This window comes from Thalassophryne amazonica, chromosome 6 (assembly GCF_902500255.1).
Source record: "Thalassophryne amazonica chromosome 6, fThaAma1.1, whole genome shotgun sequence".
NCBI classification, from domain to species: domain Eukaryota; kingdom Metazoa; phylum Chordata; class Actinopteri; order Batrachoidiformes; family Batrachoididae; genus Thalassophryne; species Thalassophryne amazonica.
The window spans coordinates 75905842-75924508 of record NC_047108.1 but is presented as its reverse complement, the minus strand read 5'-3'; the positions used below and the strand labels follow the sequence as shown (position 1 = coordinate 75924508).

The 18667-nt window shown below is 41.7% G+C and overlaps 1 protein-coding gene and 1 pseudogene across 1 annotated transcript in view; both read right to left on the bottom strand.

Moving 5' to 3' along the window:
• usp21 (ubiquitin specific peptidase 21) overlaps positions 1-3543 on the bottom strand; it is a 29745-nt gene extending 26202 nt beyond the window's left edge. Inside the window, 6 exon segments of the mRNA XM_034171493.1 lie at positions 2420-2444; positions 2447-2533; positions 2607-2724; positions 2817-2873; positions 3238-3393; positions 3514-3543. Coding sequence (XP_034027384.1) covers positions 2420-2444; positions 2447-2533; positions 2607-2724; positions 2817-2873; positions 3238-3393; positions 3514-3543 — 473 coding nt within the window.
• A 517-nt stretch (positions 3544-4060) lies between these two features.
• Positions 4061-14922, bottom strand: LOC117512451 (annotated as a pseudogene).
• Between the last annotated feature and the right edge of the window lie 3745 nt (positions 14923-18667).

Here is an 18667-nt window from a genome sequence, read left to right as displayed (position 1 = left end):
AGTAATACTGATACCAATGCAAAATTCAGGGATTGCGTTTTGTTTTATTTACACTCAACAAAACGCTTTTGGTTTTGCTCCCATTTTGTATGAGATGAACTCAAAGATCTAAAACTTTTTCCACATACACAATATCACCATTTCCCTCAAATATTGTTCACAAACCAGTCTAAATCTGTGATAGTGAGCACTTCTCCTTTGCTGAGATAATCCATCCCACCTCACAGGTGTGCCATATCAAGATGCTGATTAGACACCATGATTAGTGCACAGGTGTGCCTTAGACAACATTGACATCAGAAAACCGCTCACCCACACGACGCCACACACGCTGTCTGCCATCTGCCCTGGACAGTGTGAACCGGGATTCAACCATGAAGAGAACACCTCTCCAACGTGCCAAACGCCAGCGAATGTGAGCATTTGCCCACTCAAGTCGGTTACGACGACAAACTGGAGTCAGGTCGAGACCCCGATGAGGACGACGAGCATGCAGATGAGCTTCCCTGAGACGGTTTCTGACAGTTTGTGCAGAAATTCTTTGGTTATACAAACCGATTGTTTCAGCAGCTGTCCGAGTGGCTGGTCTCAGACGATCTTGGAGGTGAACATGCTGGATGTGGAGGTCCTGGGCTGGTGTGGTTACACGTGGTCTGCGGTTGTGAGGCTGGTTGGATGTACTGCCAAATTCTCTGAAACGCCTTTGGAGACAGCTTATGGTAGAGAAATGAACATTCAATACACGAGCAACAGCTCTGGTTGACATTCCTGCTGTCAGCATGCCAACTGCACGCTCCCTCAAATCTTGCGACATCTGTGGCATTGTGCTGTGTGATAAAACTGCACCTTTCAGAGTGGCCTTTTATTGTGGGCAGTCTAAGGCACACCTGTGCACTAATCATGGTGTCTAATCAGCATCTTGATATGGCACACCTGTGAGGTGGGATGGCTTATCTCAGCAAAGGAGAAGTGCTCACTATCACAGATTTAGACTGGTTTGTGAACAATATTTGAGGGAAATGGTGATATTGTGTATGTGGAAAACGTTTAGATCTTTGAGTTCATCTCAAACAAAATGGGAGCAAAATCAAAAGTGTTGCGTTTATATTTTTGTTGAGTGTATATTCAATTGAATCCACCACAAAGACAAGATATTTAATGTTAAAACTGATTAACTTTATTGTTTTTGTGCAAATGTTTGCTCCAAAACCTGGATACACCTTTCAGAATTGTTGGTGCCATCACAGATGTGTAAGTTGCCCATGTCCACTAACACACCCCCATACCATCACAGGTGCTGGCTTTTGAACTTTGCGCTGGTAACAACCTGGATGGTCTTTATCCTCTTTTGTCCTGAGGACACAACGTCCATGATTTACACAAACAATTTGAAACGTGGACTCATCAGATCACAGCACACTTTTCCACTTGCATCTGTCCATTTCAAATGAGCTTGGCCTCAGAGAAGGCGGGGACGTTTCTGGATGTTGTTGCTGTATGGCTTTCGCTTTGCTTGGTAGAGTTTTAACTTGCACTTGTAGATGTAGCAAAACCAAAAGTGTTGCGTTTATATTTTTGTTGAGTATATTTATTTATTTATTCGTTAAATTGATATAGTTCCTGGTGGGTGTTGGACTCCACCAGGGCAGCCCCTTGTGAGCGGTCCTGGTCAGGATATTCATGGACAGAACTCAAGGTGCAGTCAGATTGGAGGGCGTTGAGTTTGGTGTCCTCAAAATTGCATCTCTGCTTTTCGCGAATAATATGGTTTTGTTGGCTTTATGAGACAGTGACCTCTGATGTGCACTTGAGAGGTTTGAGGCAGAGTGTGAAGCGACTGGGATGAGGCGCAGCACTTCCAAATCAGAGGGATTTGGACTCTGAGTAGAACTGCTGTTTCTCTGCATCTGGTGAGGATGCCTCTTAGTTGTCTTCCTAGAGAGGCCTCCCATTCCTTCCTGTAAATGCACCTACTTTAAGGAGGTGACCTGCCAATATTTAGATTTAATATTCAGGTTCGAATCCCGCTTGTGCTACCTGTGTCTTGTCCAAGGACCTGTGTCCTTGGACAAGACAGGTAATTTGTACTGTCTCAGTCCACCCAGCTGCAAAAATGGGTACCAGCCTTAGCTGGGGAAGTAAATGTGAGGCATCATTGTAAAGCACTTTGAGCATGCGCTTGATAAAAAAGCGCTACAGAACTGGACTCCTTTATCTCCTTCCAATTTGACACACACTGTAAATTATTTCACTCCTTCCAGAACAGCAAACGTACTGCGGGGGTTTAAAAACAACTTTCCTCACTGGAAGGACACTGAACAAATTTGACACACAACTTCACCTCAGTCTGAGCTGATGCAGACTGTGGATTCCTCTTAGTTTATTAGTATGACACAGCTGTCATGTGTATATCCATTACCTGTAGCCACTGAAGTAAGGCACCACTTCTTGAAAACACTGTAGAACTGTCGTGGATTTACCACTGTGCCGCTCCCGTTGACGTCCCACAGGCCTGACAGCACCTGATGGAAAGCTGGCACAGGAAAGACCAAGAAATAAGACAAACTTCAGAGGGGACTTTTTAAAAAAATGGAAAGGAACAACACCATCCATGAGTTTAGCTTCTTCTTTGGAGAACCTCTCCTGCCTGTAGGACTTGTGGAGACAGTAATCCCGTAGTCCTCGTGTGTGAGACAACACATGGACTATTGCATTCAGGAAACACTGAAGCAGAAAGCACACAAAAGGGAACGTGATTTGGATGCAAACACTTATTTTATAAAAACACACACACACATACAGTGTGTGTTTCTTACTGTGTTTCCAATGTTTCTAAGACCGACTCTTCCACTTCCTACACTGAGATGCTGCTCCTGTATAAACACACAGGAAACAACTAAAGCACAACACTACTGACATTTTACATCAACCTGCACATGAAATTTCATTTTGTATTTGTTTTTAACTATGCACTGTACATTGATAGCCTCGGGTTTGACCCCTGGCAGAGTCTGTAAGACATCTGCCTCCACACGTCTTTAGTATATTACAGTGTGCAGCACCGGCAGGACAGATTTAGCCTTCTGATCTCATTAACACACGAGAGAGGCTAAAAGGAGGCCACAAACATTCATCCTATTAGGCACCAAGGACTGCTGACAGCCCCTTTAACCCGTGCTGATGTCCGGTTCTTTTTCTCTCTCCACCTCTCTACATTCAATAAAGAAACAAACACACCTCATCAGTCACCAGCAGCAGACCAATGAGTGACGTGTAGAGGACGGACTGGGAGATGTCCGGCCGTTCCCTCTGGAGGCCGTTCTGAGACACCAACGTTCGACACAAAGCTTCACAGGAGCCGTCTGCGTTGTACCGCTGGCTCCAGGCATCCCACTTTAGGGGTTAGTCTTTTCACATGCAGGATTAAAGGTCACCGGACGTGTCCAAATCGCTCTAATGGTCACTGCAGAGTCGCGTTTTTCAGAGAGAGCAGCACAGCTGATGATTGGTTACGTCCTGCCGATTAAACGCAAAGCGCGTCATTCACACCTAAAGAAAGAAAGAAAGAAATATATCGAAGCTTTTCATTTTAAAACACAACTTCTTTTCTGAATTCAACCCAACTCATCATTACGATCATTTCTGGAATTAGAGGAGACACTTTGCTGATACAGACTGTGCCTTTTTATTTTTATTTTAAGATAAATTATAAGAACCTTGCAGTTAGTTCACAAGTGCTGCTTCTCTTATACTGTTAGCATTAGAAAATAAACGGGGTTTGGCACTCACCTGATCAGCCGGTCCACTATCTGTGGACACAGTGTTCCAAGAAAAACTGTTCCCATCACCTGCTGAGCTGTTAAAAATGCATGAGGGAACGTCCTACTGTTTCACTGTGCATCTGTGGGCTAGAACTCAAGTCTACCTCTCCCCTGTCCTGGTGTTGGGGGGGGGGGGGGGGGGGGGGGGGGAGAGGATAATTGTCCCTACTCTTTCACTGGAGATCTGCTTGGATATACTTATTATTAGACTTTCTGTGGTCATCCAGGCGTTCCTTGGCAATCTTTATAGATCTTTATTAAAAATATATAAAAGGAAGAGACATTTCAGCAAACTGTACAAAATGCATCACCAGCTTGGTGAAAAAAAAGAAAACACCAAGAAGATATATGAACTGACACACATTATTATTATATATATATATTTTAACGCATCTAAACAATCCATTCTATTTTCTGTCCATGTAGATACTTTGCAGCCCTTCTGATGACTTCACTGTGACGGTCAGCGACTCGTGAAGTCTGCCATCTCTGTGTCTGAGCTGAGGCTGAGCTCTGCTATGTGATAAAGGGCGGGATCCGGGTGGGAGGACAGCTGTGGTTGGCTGCTCTGAGCATCCCTATCTCGTGACTGCACAATGGCTTGGCGCAGACAGGTGATCCATTGCGCTTGCTAAAGGAGTCATTGGCCTGCAGACTGTGGGAGTGGGCTTTGGAGCGCCCTCTGCTGCTCACACGGAAACAGTTCTTCACTGTGGGGTGGAGGGGGAAAGGAAGAGGGGTTGTTACAGTTTGAAGTGAGCACCTTCATTTGAAATAAATACATATATCCGCATATGCTGCAGCAAGCACAGCCAGTAAAGAAAAACACAACTTAAGTACCTTTATCATTTCCTCCAGTGACTGCTCCCCTAAATGTGCTGCCTCCTGTGGCTTCTCCATCTGGGATCTCCTCCAGATTGAGGAGGGCATTGGGCAGAGGCTGTCTATAGACCTGGAACACCTGAGCTCCATCTTGTCCTCCCCTGGTCTGGTCAACACGAAGGCCAGCTCAAACAGGAATACATGCAGGCGCTGACAGCACAGAGATGGATATATGAGTTAGAAAGCCAAGAAATGTCTATTTATGCAAGTAACATGAGTTTTTCTCTGCATCTGGTCATGGATAACTCTTCATATGAAGAAATTCCAAGTACCCATGACAGAGATGTTCATTCACTTGTACGTTACACAGTGGATAACCAGCTTTAGCACCTGTTTAAAACTGCTCATAATTTTCTTTCTGATGAGAGCCCAAAGGCCAGATTCCTGGCTGAAGTCCCAAGACAGAAGTAAGTCCTACAGTGCATACAGAAAGTATTCACAGCACTTTTCCACATTTTGTTATGCTACAGACTTATTCCAAAATTGAGTAAATTAATTTTGTCCCTCAAAATTCTACTCACAGAACCCCAGTTTTTTTTTTTTTTTTTTTTGCAAATTTATTACAAATAAAAACTAAGAAATCACATGTACACAGGAAATTTTGCTGAGTACAATTTACTCTATCACAGAGCTAATCACCTCAAAACAGTGTAAATCAATTCTTATTTGAGTAAAGCCACTTGCATTGAACAGATGGTGTTGCAGACTGACGGTCCTCCTTTCAGCCCTGCCTTCACTGCGCTTACATCATCAGCCACGGTTTACTGATAATCATCTCATTTCTGCTTCAAAACTGCACTCCAGTCATCATCTATCTCAGCGACAGATATCTGAAACTTTTGTACAACAATCCTGTCCAGATAAATTCAGCATTAGTCTATAATAACAGACGGTGCAAGCGATCAGAGAGGAAGCAATCGGCTGCATAAGCTGTCAACTGATGCGTTCACTGCACGTCGGACATTTCATATGCTCACAGTTTAAAGCCTTGTTTCTGCTTAAAATGGCCTAATTTCTGCTGCATAACTGACCTTAAAAATGACTCAAGAGGTTTTACCTTTATCATCTGATGGTTAATATCCTATTAATCCATTTGATCGCTTTTGGTGGAGAGACTCTGTGTTACACAGGCGGTGTACTCCAGCATGACACATGCACAGTGGCGGCAGGTGGACTAATGTTTAGGGGGGACCGTTCAGTCTGTGACAACTGTCAAGTTGATTCGCTCTAGTGACAGGGTATAATTTACTCTATTTAGACTGGGATCAAATGCTATCCCACACAGAGTAAATTGTACTCAGCAAAATTTCTTGTGTACATAAGTATTCACACCCTTTGCTCAACACTTTAATGCACTTTGGCAGCAATTACAGTCTCAAGTCTTCTTGAATATGATGCCAAAAGCTTGGTGCACCTATTTTGGGCAGTTTTGCCCATTCCCTCTTTGCAGCACCTCTCAAGCTCCATCAGGTTGGATGGGGGGGCTTGGTGGAGTCATTTTTAGATCTAGCCAGAGATGTTCAGTTGGATTCAGGTCTGGGCTCTGGCTGGGCCACTCAAGGACATTCACAGAGTTGTCCTGAAGCCACTCCTTTGATATCTTTACTGTGGATCCCAGATATACATATGTTCATGAGAACAGAGTGCACACGCAGTCACAAGTGTCCGTGTGTGTGCTACAGGAAGAGAGTGCATTAAGAGCAGAGACCAGGAACCTTAGATGAAGCAAAGAGGGAAATATTACAGCCTAGAGGAGAGGGCGTATGTTGGAGAAAGTTCAAGTTCAGGACACAAATTTGCACCGTGTCATGCACAGAAAGTAGACACTTTGCCCCTTGTCAGCTCCCCCACCCCCCACCTGTGCAATTTCATTTCCTAATCTAAAATGTGGCATATCGGCCAGTCATGTTATTTCACATCGGAACAAGTTAAAAAAAAAATTCACACTGTTTTGTGAGCAGATAATGGCTGTTTGTGGTTACATAAGCCGTGCAGCATGGTGTTATTTTAGATCAAACACAATTTATAATTGATATTCATGTTTTTTTTTAGCATAGAAACGTTTGATGTTGCACAAGGTTTGTTCAGTGCTGCTGGTACACAATCTGTGTACACAGACTGGCTTTGGCTGGTTGGCATTTTGCTTTCTTTTCTTATATTTTGTACATGAGGTAGGTCCAACCTTACCCAACCTATATCTATGCATATTATACATTCTGAAACATAATAATAGAGCATACCAAACGTGCACTGCCTTAACCAGGTTAGTTACACTCAACAGTTATATATTAGGGGGTGAAATGGTTAAGAGGTGAAATGATGTGGAGATGAAACTGATGGGGAGACGTGTCTCAGAGCAGTCATGCAGCTGTCTCAGCATTTAGTCCACCTTGTCAAATGTTGTAGAGCAAATTCTCATGTATGAATCAGGCGTTAATTTTTCTAAATGCGACTTGTGGCTGCAGTTTTCTTTTCCTCATCCTTCACCACATCCACAGGCTGTGATACGTGCAAAATGGCACTACTGTTGAATTTTCTGGCTGGTGGCTGTATGTGCGAGTACATTTACACACACGTGCGTCTTCATCATATGCACTTATTTGCATTTATTCTGCAAACATCTAAAGACAGTCATTTCAGAATCGGTATCAATATGCAAGACATTTTGAGTGAAAAGAGCCTGTGATATAAACATACCTCTGCTATAAATCCGTGATTCCCAAAGGTACTACAGGTGGGCCACGAGAGATTGTTTAAAAATAAAATTTAAAGTGTGATTTTCAATTTTGTAATAAAATTTGAAATGACCTAAAGGATAATATTAATAATAAAAGTAGAAAGCAAAGCCATGGGATTTAAGTTATGTGTTATTCTTCATTTCTCTGACTTAGATTAAGAGGTCTAGTCTCACATGTCAATCAAGACTGGAATAAAAGATTTGGGTGGGGCCCCAGATGATTTTCAGATTTCACAGTGGGCCCCAACATTCTTACGGGTGGGAACGGTTCTGATGGATAATTGGATTTAAGAAACAGTAGGAAAGAAAATACTAAAATGATACTTGTGCCAAGGTTCCTCATCCCCAATACATGTTACCAACGATCACAACAACATGACAACAAATGTTTTAGAAATAATTTACTACTATTGCAATTAAAGTGTGGTTTCACATGTTCTCATGGTTATGTTGAGCAATATGCTAAATTAGGCAGGGAAAAGTTAAGAGATTACATTACAAATCTAGTGCATAAATGCACAATACAAAAAAAACAGCATTATTGTTGCTCAGATATGTAGTTGTATTTCTAATTTATACCTTTAAAAATTTACAAAAACAAAAGAATGTAGCTGCATGACATTTATTCAAATTGCATTTTTGTGAATGTTTATTTTGTGGTGGGTGAAATGCAGGACTAAGTAATAGCGATGCATAGCTTGATTCTTCCAGAAGTTGATGGAAGAGTTCTGTCACCTTTTATTTTGTGGCTTCCTCTCTTTATAATTCATATCATTAGCAATGAAACAGGTCTCAAGGTACCTTGACACTTGCATAAATTTGATCCGCGCACTGGTATGCAATCTGCTGTGCCAGAGAGTAAACTCATTATAAACCGTTGTAAACTGTACATGGCTGTGTGAAAGTGTGCAAATTTATTTTTTGAAATGTTCAAAATCTCTGGCATGCATTGATTTTGTGAACTACACGTGAACATTGTGCAAACAATTCAAAACACTGTCAGTGCGAGTCATTGCGTCAGCGCAGCGCATCACAGCTCATCTGACCGATTATGACAAGATGTTAAATCTACAATAAACATAATTTTACAGATATTCATCAGAAGGAATGAAAATGCAACTGTTTTACCAAACCATTACAATATAAATATTATAAATAATTACTTCTGAGATGATTCCAAATGCGTTCCCCACGCCCTGAAGCACATGAAAACAAATTCTTCTGTGATCCCAGAGCCATTAGAGGCGGTTTCATCAGCCAGACTCTGACAGCAATGATTAATCCGCTACAAAATAATTATTTTATATAATGCAGCGTCCAGCAGCACAAAACACAGCATCCAGCAGAACACAGCGGGTCACATTGGCGTGATGAATTGCATGGCAGTGCGGGGAATAAATGCGTGCAAGCATCAAAGTGCCTTCAGTCTCACTTCATCTAAATTCTGGGTCCGTTAGTGAAGCACAGGGCTGCCAGCGGTCACCTTTATAATCTCTCTGCTTCCGTGGTGATTTACTGCTGGTAATTTAGTGACTAGGTGCAGTTATTTCCAGCCAACTGATTCTGCTCTTTTTTCTCTCGGAAGCACCGACAAAACCTTTAACGGATGCTGGCCCTGCACCCCAGGACATCAGACTAACCCCAGGAAGCCCTATCTTTTCAAGACCTACCTATTCAACCACCTAAAACCCCAAGATGGACTGCTTTTTAATTTTAAATAAGGACCCTGTTTTTGTTGCTCTTCTGTTTTTTTTTTCTGTTTTCAGTTTCTACCATTTGCCAAAAAAAAAAAAAAAAAAATCTTGTAAACTTTGTAAAAACCTGTAACTGTTAGAATGGCCTAAGCAGTGGGTCACACCTCTGAGTCTGGTCTGCTTGAGGTTTCTTCCTCATTATCATCAGAGGGAGTTTTTCTTACTGTTGCCTGTGTGCTTGCCTGGGGTGGGGGTGGGGGGGTGTTGGTAAGGTTAGACCTCACTCATGTGATGCGCCTTGAGGCAGTGTTGTTGTGATTTGATGCTGTACAAATAAAATAAATTGAATTGTACAAAACGCACATCAAAATCCAAAGTGTAACTTTGAGCTACAGTAGCACCCGAACTTATGCACGGATAATTAAATACAAGCAATTTTAAAAGTGTGTGCTTTTTATTTTTTATTAAACTATGTGGTTATGTGAGTGGACACACTGATAATACAGTCTGACAGACAGACAGATGCAGCAATAACATATGAGACATTTACGCCCAAGTAAAGACAAACTGACGGCTGCTAAACTGGAATCTGTCAGTCATATGAAATAGATGACACACATATTCCACTTCATATTATCACACAATCTCTCTCCACTCATCTTCAGATGATGTCACCCCCCCACAGCTGGGTCACAAACAAATGAACCTCAGCAAATGGATCCGCCTGATGGTTTATCAGCAGAACGTTAGACAAACACACAAGCTCCTACCTGGCCCTTGTTGTTCTTCAGTTCTCCGTGGCAGTACAGGAAGCGAGACTGCTGGATCTCAGGGAGTCTCTGGCCCTCTTCGAGGTACGTCAGGCCCCGTCTGTAGAACTGACACTCTGCTTCCCCAGTCTTACTGTTCACCTCTGCCACGATGCTCTGGATCAGCTCCAGCTGAGCACAAAGTGTTTCAGTGTGAGTGCACTTTACTCCATCTTGGTGATGAAGAGTTCATTTCCTGTCGAGCTGCTTTAACTACTTCAATGGAACGTCTCGGTCAGGTTCATAATGCAACACCGCGTGCGCTAAACTTACAAAAGCTCTGCATTTAATTAATGTTAACTGCTGTCGGATCGAGCCTCAAATGTGGTTTCTGGCATTTACAATAAACTGCGGCTTTCTCAGATTAATCTTTTTTATTTTATTAAAAAAAACAAACAAAGATGAGCAAATGTATGATGATAATTGTTAATAAATTCACTTGTGTGTCTGCAGATACTATTCAAATAATCATGTTATTTAGTACTAAATGACTGTTTAAAGGGTCATTTCACGTTATAATTAAAGGAACATTATGCATTTTAATTTGCTGAGGTTTTCAGATACTTATCCGAAAAAAAGGGGAGGTGAATGGAACTTCATGATGCTGAATTTTTAAAACAGAAAGTGTGAAAATGAAACTGTTATCTCTATTTTACTGTGATGGCGGAAAAAGCCTCGCAAATCAATATCTCAATAAGACAAATAAATGACAACTGTGGAACATTGTGCCAACTTTCAGCAGAGACGGATCATATTTTAAGTGTCTCACAAAGTCTATGTTCAAAGAAAAAAAACCTGAAATGAGCAACACTGACAGTAAAGATATTCAAATATGCATTAGGAGGCAGTCTGTGTTCACAGTAAGTGTCATTTTAAAAAAAGTGTGTAGACTTTCACATGTTGCTTCCAGTAATACAATAAAGAAACAACAGAACTCATCCGGTTTTACATGTAGCCAAAACCGGTTTCTCTCAGCTCATGCACTTACTGCCAGTCAAATCCATGGCAAATAAAGTCTGAAATGCTTTCTCGTAGCGTTTTATCCTTATATACTGTCATCAGTACAAAGTTTAGGAGTCAATTCCCAAATCCAGAAAGCTGATCCTGTATTTTACCATAAACGAGTGGATTAGTACACATATTCACTGTACAAATACACATGAATGCAAGGCTACAACTCACAGCATCAGGCAGCGTGTCCTCATCGGGGTGATCGGCAGGAGTGCACTCTGAATTTCTTTCAGCAACAGGGGGTATTTGACGAGACGGGATCTGGGGAGATCCAGGAAGTTCCAGAGGTCAAGTTTCCTACTAAAGGACGATTCCTGACAGAGGCGCAGGAAGTGTTCCACTCTTTTTCCATGCTTTTTTTGGTCTAGAAGCGCTTTGGCCCCAACCTGGTTACAGCAGTATGTAATGTAGGCCTCCAAGCAAGGGAACTGGAGAACACAATGGGGGGGCAAAGTAACATGGAGCTGTTTGTCAGACAGAATTGGATCAGAGTGATTACATTTTTAATTTGATTGAGACATTAAATGCTCAAAAAACAGTTTCCCGCCACATATTTAACAAGATTCCAGATCAACTGCAATAAATTGGCTTCAAACGTAATCTATGATTCATTGCAAAACAAGAGATTTATTGTTAAAACTGCAGACAAATAGCAGTACATTGCAATCCGTAGAGTGTCCCAATACTAAGTACACATTCAGTCGTAGTCAAATGGGCCCTGGATAATCTACTACTACTACTCTCTCTCATGATGTAGTTGGAACCTAGTAACCCAAGAAGATCTCAAAGAAACAGCAGACATATACGAAAATGCCAGCAGTGTCCAAGTGGCCATGGCATTGTACAAATATCCAAGAAAAACTGTTTAAATATATATATATATATATATATATATATATATATATATATATATATATATATATATATATATAAAAGGTAAGTCCCTTCGGCTGCTCCCTTGTTTGCACTCGGGGTCGCCACAGCAAATCCAAGGTGGATCTGCATGTTGAATTGGCACAGGTTTTACGCCGGATGACACAACTCCACATTACATGGAGAAATGTGGCAGGGGTGGGATTTGAACCCGGAACCTTCTGCACTGAAACCAAGTGCATTAACGACTTGGCCACCACCCCTGCTGCATATTATATATATATATATATATATATATATATATATATATATATATTTGCACCATACCAGCTTATATGCCATCTGTAAACATCCATATTAGAGGACAGATAAGATGGTAGTTGTGTAGTACATCTGGATTGTATCCCTACTGCTCACTTGCTGGTGAGTAGCGTGTACTAAATGACATTGAGTACATATTAAAGCTGTATCTCAATTCACAGGCTGCATCCTTCAAACACTGCATCGTAGATCGCATGCATCATAGTGGTGCGACAATGCTGTCTTGTTGCAAAGGCTCTTTGGAATACAACCGATGAAGCCTTCTTTCACTTGAGGACAAAAATACAACAGATGTATCCTTCATGACCCAAACAATCCCAAGAGTCATTGTGTGATTTCATGGTCTAGGAAGGCTAGCTCTTCATAGAATGCAGTTTTGGAAGGATGCAGGCCCTGAATTGAGAGACAGCCTAAATATTTGGATGTGGTGTTGGTTTAGTCCTACTATCTCACTCACTGAGTCATTGGTTGCCATGGAAACACTCACCCAATTCAACAGAGTGGGGCCGACCTCCCCCACAGTGTTCTCTTGTCCCCGCAGCCGCTCGAGACGAGTCAGAAGATCTAGTGTCCCAAAAGTGGGGAGAGAAGCACCAATTTATCAAAATGTGCACTCATCCACAAAACAGGAATCCAGTGGCACTGCATCAGATTGACAACAGATATCTCAACATGAGAGAGATGTTTCACCTTGATGGAGGGGAATGAGAGAATCCAGAGTACCAAAGATTTGTCCAAGCTCACTCTCAGTCATGATGTCCAGTTTAAGCATGGGCTCATAGTACACCTGCATTGGGTGGAAAGGCACAAAAATATGCAGTGTCAGAGTTGAATCAATGATCTCCAAACACTTAACTTGTATAACGAGATGACAGGAGTGTGGTGCTGGGATTTAATCGACCTTTTTGACCAAACTCAGGTCATCAATGAGTTGTTTCTCTCCTTGAGTCAGCTCATAAATCACCTACAGGAAACACAAAAGAATCCTCAGGTGCACAAACTATCATAGTACAGTTGTAGAAGCACATGGGAGTAAATTCTCATAAGATACCAACACAGATGCACAGTGTGGGCCTATGTGCACAGAATTTTTTAAAAAAGGAAGTCAAGCCTTTTGTGCCAGCTCACATCCTCTTTCAAAACCTCCACATAGAAGTGCTTAGTAGATGACACATTGCACCCACAGCACCAGAGCTGACCCACATATGAAATAGAAGTGTCAAGAGTTTCCCCAAAGATGGCATAGAGTTTATTCCCATCCCCCACAATACATGAAGTGAACTTTGACCCCTTGCACCTCTTGGCGTTTGATCTCCTTTGCCGTGAGGTCGTGACTTTCCACCGTGTCACTCCAGCACTGGCTGTTGCGCCTTCGTGGAAACGACGAGGCCTTTGTGCGAGCACGTAGAGCCGGGGGCAAAGGTCGTGCCTCAGTACGAAAGCTAATGGACCGCTGTTGAACAAAAGCAGAGCTGGAGAAGATTTGTAAGAACAAGGTGCCATGCTGCTGAACGGCATACAGTGTTGCGCATAGTTACCGAAATGGACTGTCCGATGCGTTTCAGGGCAGGCGTCTTCACCGGAGTGATGATGCCTGTCAGGCTGTTGGACTTCACCACAGGTTTAACCCTTTTGTTACTTGGCTCCTGAAAGCAAATCAAACCCACGATTATTACATTAACCTGGGGGGAGGATGCATCAAGGTGGGTGTGCTGCTGACTATCCATCACCTCTGCATCCTGCGTGTGATCCGACATCATCTCACACCCTTCCTCTTCCTCATCATCCTAATACAAGAGAGACCATCGTAAAGCAGAATCACCAAAAAGTGAAGCTGAGAAAAGCATCAACGTGTTGAGGAAAGGTGCAGAGGGGTGAGACTTTGCATGGTGCAGCGCTCTCATTTCCTGTGTGACTTTTTCAAAGAGGAAGAAGACTGAAGCTGTGCTTGTGTGGAAAGAAAAAAAAGTCTGCCTGTTTGCCACAGAAACCCCATCAGCTGGTTTTTTAGTGTTTTAAGTCAGATGTATGAATACTTTCTACATGTGCACAACAGTTATAGCAAAGAAGGAAGCAAAAAAAGTGAAGCCCGACAGTGCAACATTTAGGTTACAGTCGAAATAGAGCTTGTGCGGCTGCACCGCTGAAGACATCGTGCACATTGTTGCACTGTGGTTACAAAGGTAAGGCTGAGTAACGTCCGCTGCACACAAAGAGAGGGAAGATAAAACACCAGCATAGAGTGCAACAGTGCATCTGTTATCGCTCACCTCCAGAATCCTGATCACAGGAGCAAGACCTGAGTCTTGCTTTCTCTTTTTCTGAAAAGAAAAAATAAGTGTGAGGGTAGTTGGGGGGATATAAATCATTAAATACAACTGATTGATTGATTCCCAGATGGCTTTTATTATGGGAAGTGTGTAAAAACAAAACATAAAACTCACCCCCAGCATGGTCACAGATACAATGAGTCTCTTCTTGCACCGCAGACCTGAAAATGGGGGGGGGGGGTGAATATATGACATTTAGCCCCCCACAGACACGCATCTGTAAACCTCAATGTTTTATTCTTCTAAATTATTGTTAAATCGAGTTAAGCATCATGACAACATCCAGGTTTCTCAAATTATAGTACAGCGTAATTGCCGCACTCAGCAGTCTATAACGATGAGGGTTAAAAACCATACCACGAGGTCCTCGTTTCAGTCTCCTCCGTGTCCATTGTCTTCAGTGCATCGTCGCAGAAATATCACACTTTCTCCAGGAGAAATTTTAAAACCTGCACCGAAACAGTCACCATTCAGCGACTCATCGAGCAGCGTTTGCAGGGTTTTGAGAGTTCAGCACGCTCCTTCCCCCTCACGTTCTTCCTCATCGCAGAGCCGACCACATCCTTTACTCTTGCACATACTCGTGTGTTGTTCTCGTCTCCCAGGAGGGTACAGAACTTTTAACTCGCTCACACATAGAATCTGTGTTAAAAATCTGTCAAACCGTGAACACTGAACTGCAGAGCGGTGGACCTGATGTGAGAATCTCAACAGCATAGTGAGAAGAGGAAGCAACAGCACATTTTTAATGACAGTACATTATAGGGTGGATTGTGCCTTTAACAATAAGAACAATTTCAACATCAAATCTAGGACAGATCTCACAACTTCCGCAGACAATGAGTTTAGTTTCATGAGAATTGAGATAGGTGTTTAGTCATCAGGCATTGACAGTTCCCGGATAAGTTCTACGAGTAAATTCCCCATGAAAGGGCCACAAACTGCTATTAAGAAGTATCTACACTCTACAGTGGAGCTGGAAAGTATTCACAGCTCTTCACTTTTTCCACATTTTATGTTACAGCCTTATTCTCTAATGGATTAAATTCTTTTTCCCCCCTTTAAAATTCTACACACAACACCCCATAATGACAATATGAAAAGTTTGTTAGATATTTGCAAATTTATTAAAACTAAAACTAAGAAATCACACGTCCATAAGTATTCACAGCCTTGGCCATGAAGCTGGAAATTGAGCTCACATGCATCCTGTTTCCACTGATCATCCTTGAGATGTTTTTACAGATTAAAAATTAAGAGTCCATGTATGGGAAATTCAGTTGATTGGACATGATTTGAAAGGCCACACAACCTGTCTACATACAAGGTCCCACAGTTGACATGTCAGAGCACAAACCAAGCACGAAGTCAAGGGAATTGTCTGAAGACCTCCGAGGCAGGATTGTCTTAGGCACAAATCTGGGGAAGGGTACAGAAACATTACTGCTGCTTTGAAGGTCCCAATGAGCACAGTGGCTTTCATCATCTGTAAATGGAAGTTCAGGTCCTCCAGGACTCTTCCGCCGCCTAAACTGAGCAACTGGGGGAAAAGACCTTAGACAGGGAGTTGACCAAGAATCTGAGGGTCACTCTGTCAGAGCTCCAGCATTCCTTTGTGGAGAGAATAAAAAGTCTGTGGGTCTCTTATTGTGCCCCTGCTCTGTGGAATGATCTCCCTGCGTTAGTGAGGCAGTGGGACTCTGTGGAGACTCCAGATTGAACACGCATTTGTTTCTCTTTCATATGATTAGCATATTGTGTTGTTATGCTTTTTATTTATTTATTTTTTACTCTTTTATTGTGCTTTTAATCTTTTAATTGTGCTTTTTGATCTTTTGGGCCATTTTGTTTTGATTTTGAGTTGTTTTCTGTGAAGCGACTTGAGGCAATACTGTCGTGATTTGGTGCTCTATAAGTTGAATAAATTGAATTGAACATTCCAGAAGGACAACATCTCTGCAGCAATCCACCAATCAGCCCTGTATGGTAGAGTGGCCAGACAGAAGCCACTCCTTAGTAAAAGGCACATGGCAGCCCACCTGGAGTTTACCAAAAGGCACCTGAAGGACTCTCAGACCATGAGAAACAAAATTCTCTGGTCTGATGACACAAAGATTGAATTCTTTGGAGTGAATGCCAGTTGTCATGTTTATAGAAAATCAGGCACCATCCCTACAGTGAAGCATGGTGGTGGCAGCATCATGCTGTGGGGATGTTTTTCAGCAGCAGGAACTGGGAGACTAGTCAGGATTGAGGCAAGATAAATGCAGCAATGTACAGAGACATCCTGGATGAAAACCTGCTCCGGAGCGCTCTTGACATCAGTCTGGGGCGAATGTTCATCTTTCAGCAGGACAATGACCCTAAGCACACAGCCAAGATATCAAGGAGTGGCTCTGGCTGGGCCACTCAAGAACTGAATGTCCTTGAGTGGCCCAGCAGAGCCCAGCCCTGAATCCGACTTAATATCTCTGGAGAGAGCTGAAAATGGCTGTGCACTGACGCTCCCCATCCAACCTGATGACACTTGAGGTGTTGCAAAGAGGAATGGACAAAACTGCCCAAAGATAGGTGCATCAAGCTTGTGGCATCATATTCTAGAAGATTTGAGGCTGTAATTGTTGCCAAAGGTGCATCGAAGTATTGAGCAAAGGGTGTGAATACTAGCATACATGTGATGTAAGTTTTTATTTTTTTAAATTTTTAATAAATTTGCAAAAACTTAAAAAAAATAACTTTTTCATGTCATTATGGGGTGTTGTGAGTAGAATTTTGAAGGAAAAAAAAAATTTACTCCATTTTGGAATAAGGCTGCGTAAAATGTGGTGAAAGTAAGGGCCCCTTCATAGATAGTGCGAGAGTTGGTGTGTACACTAAACTGACAGGAGCAGCTGTGGGGAGCTGTGGATCTGGATGCCATGGCTGGACAACACGTACTGTGTTTGGACGGACATCAGTGTTGTATAAAGAACCGGAAAATCACACTTAAGTAAAAGTACAGATACCCATTAAAAAATGGACTTTGGTAGAAGATCAAGTCACTGATTGAAATGCTACTCAAGTAAAAGTCTTAAAGTATCTAGTATTTATTGTACTTAAGTATGACAACTAAATGTACTCAAGTACTGAAAGTACAAGTACAAGTAAATGTTAATAATCAAAAAGGACTGATTTTTTTATATTACAAAGTTTATCTAGGCTTGTAAATGACTGGTAGTATTAGTCAAAGTACTGAAAATTGTGCACATCACACAAAACACTTCAGTTACATGGTTTTATCTTTTCGTGTGGTTTGTTTCACTGGGTTCTTTTTGTCTCTTTCTCTATAATTGTATTGTAACATTATTAGTCTATTATTATTGACTATTATTGTCTATTATGTAGACTATTATTGTTGTTGCTTTAATATATGAATAAAAAATAAATTAAAAAAATTACAATTTGACTCTTTTACGACAACGAACGCTCAGCCATTAATTAAACAGAAAACAAATCAACACAAATGTGATGGTTGCGAACAATTTAATGTTAACTTTAACATGAAAACGCCATAGACATGCTAACACGTTAGCATTGGTCCTGTTTTAAGCTATAAAATACAGCTATCAACTATTTCAGAAGACCATAACAGGTTGGTTTAACATAAAAATATTAAATATTACTAACAGACATATGCTCTTCTGATTTTTAGCAGGGAAAAATTAGGATAAAGCGAAATAAATCAATGAATCCACGAATTGCAGATCAAAGCACTACTTCGATCTGCGAATCACTGCTTCGATTGGTTCAAGGTTCAAAGCAAAGCCGCGCTGCAGAAAAGTTGATTACAGACCTGCAGCAGGTCTGTAATCAATGTAGAGAAATTATCATTTTCCTGACAAACAAGTGTGCAACTGCAAAAAAGCCTACCGGACATGCCTCATGACAAATCAGCCTGACTTCACTGCAGTCACTAGTAATCAGTGGTGTCTCTGGGTGAAAACACGACTTTTTTCATGTGTTTTTTTTTTGTAACAAGTAATGGCATGGCGCATAGAAAATGTATCGGAGTAGAAGTATGCAATTAACGTCGGAAATGTAGTGAAGTAAAAGTGAAAGTAAGTTGAATTTAAAAACTCCAGTAAAGTCCAAAGTCTCCCAAAACGTACTTAAGTACAGTAGTGAAGTATTTTTACTTGGTTACTATACA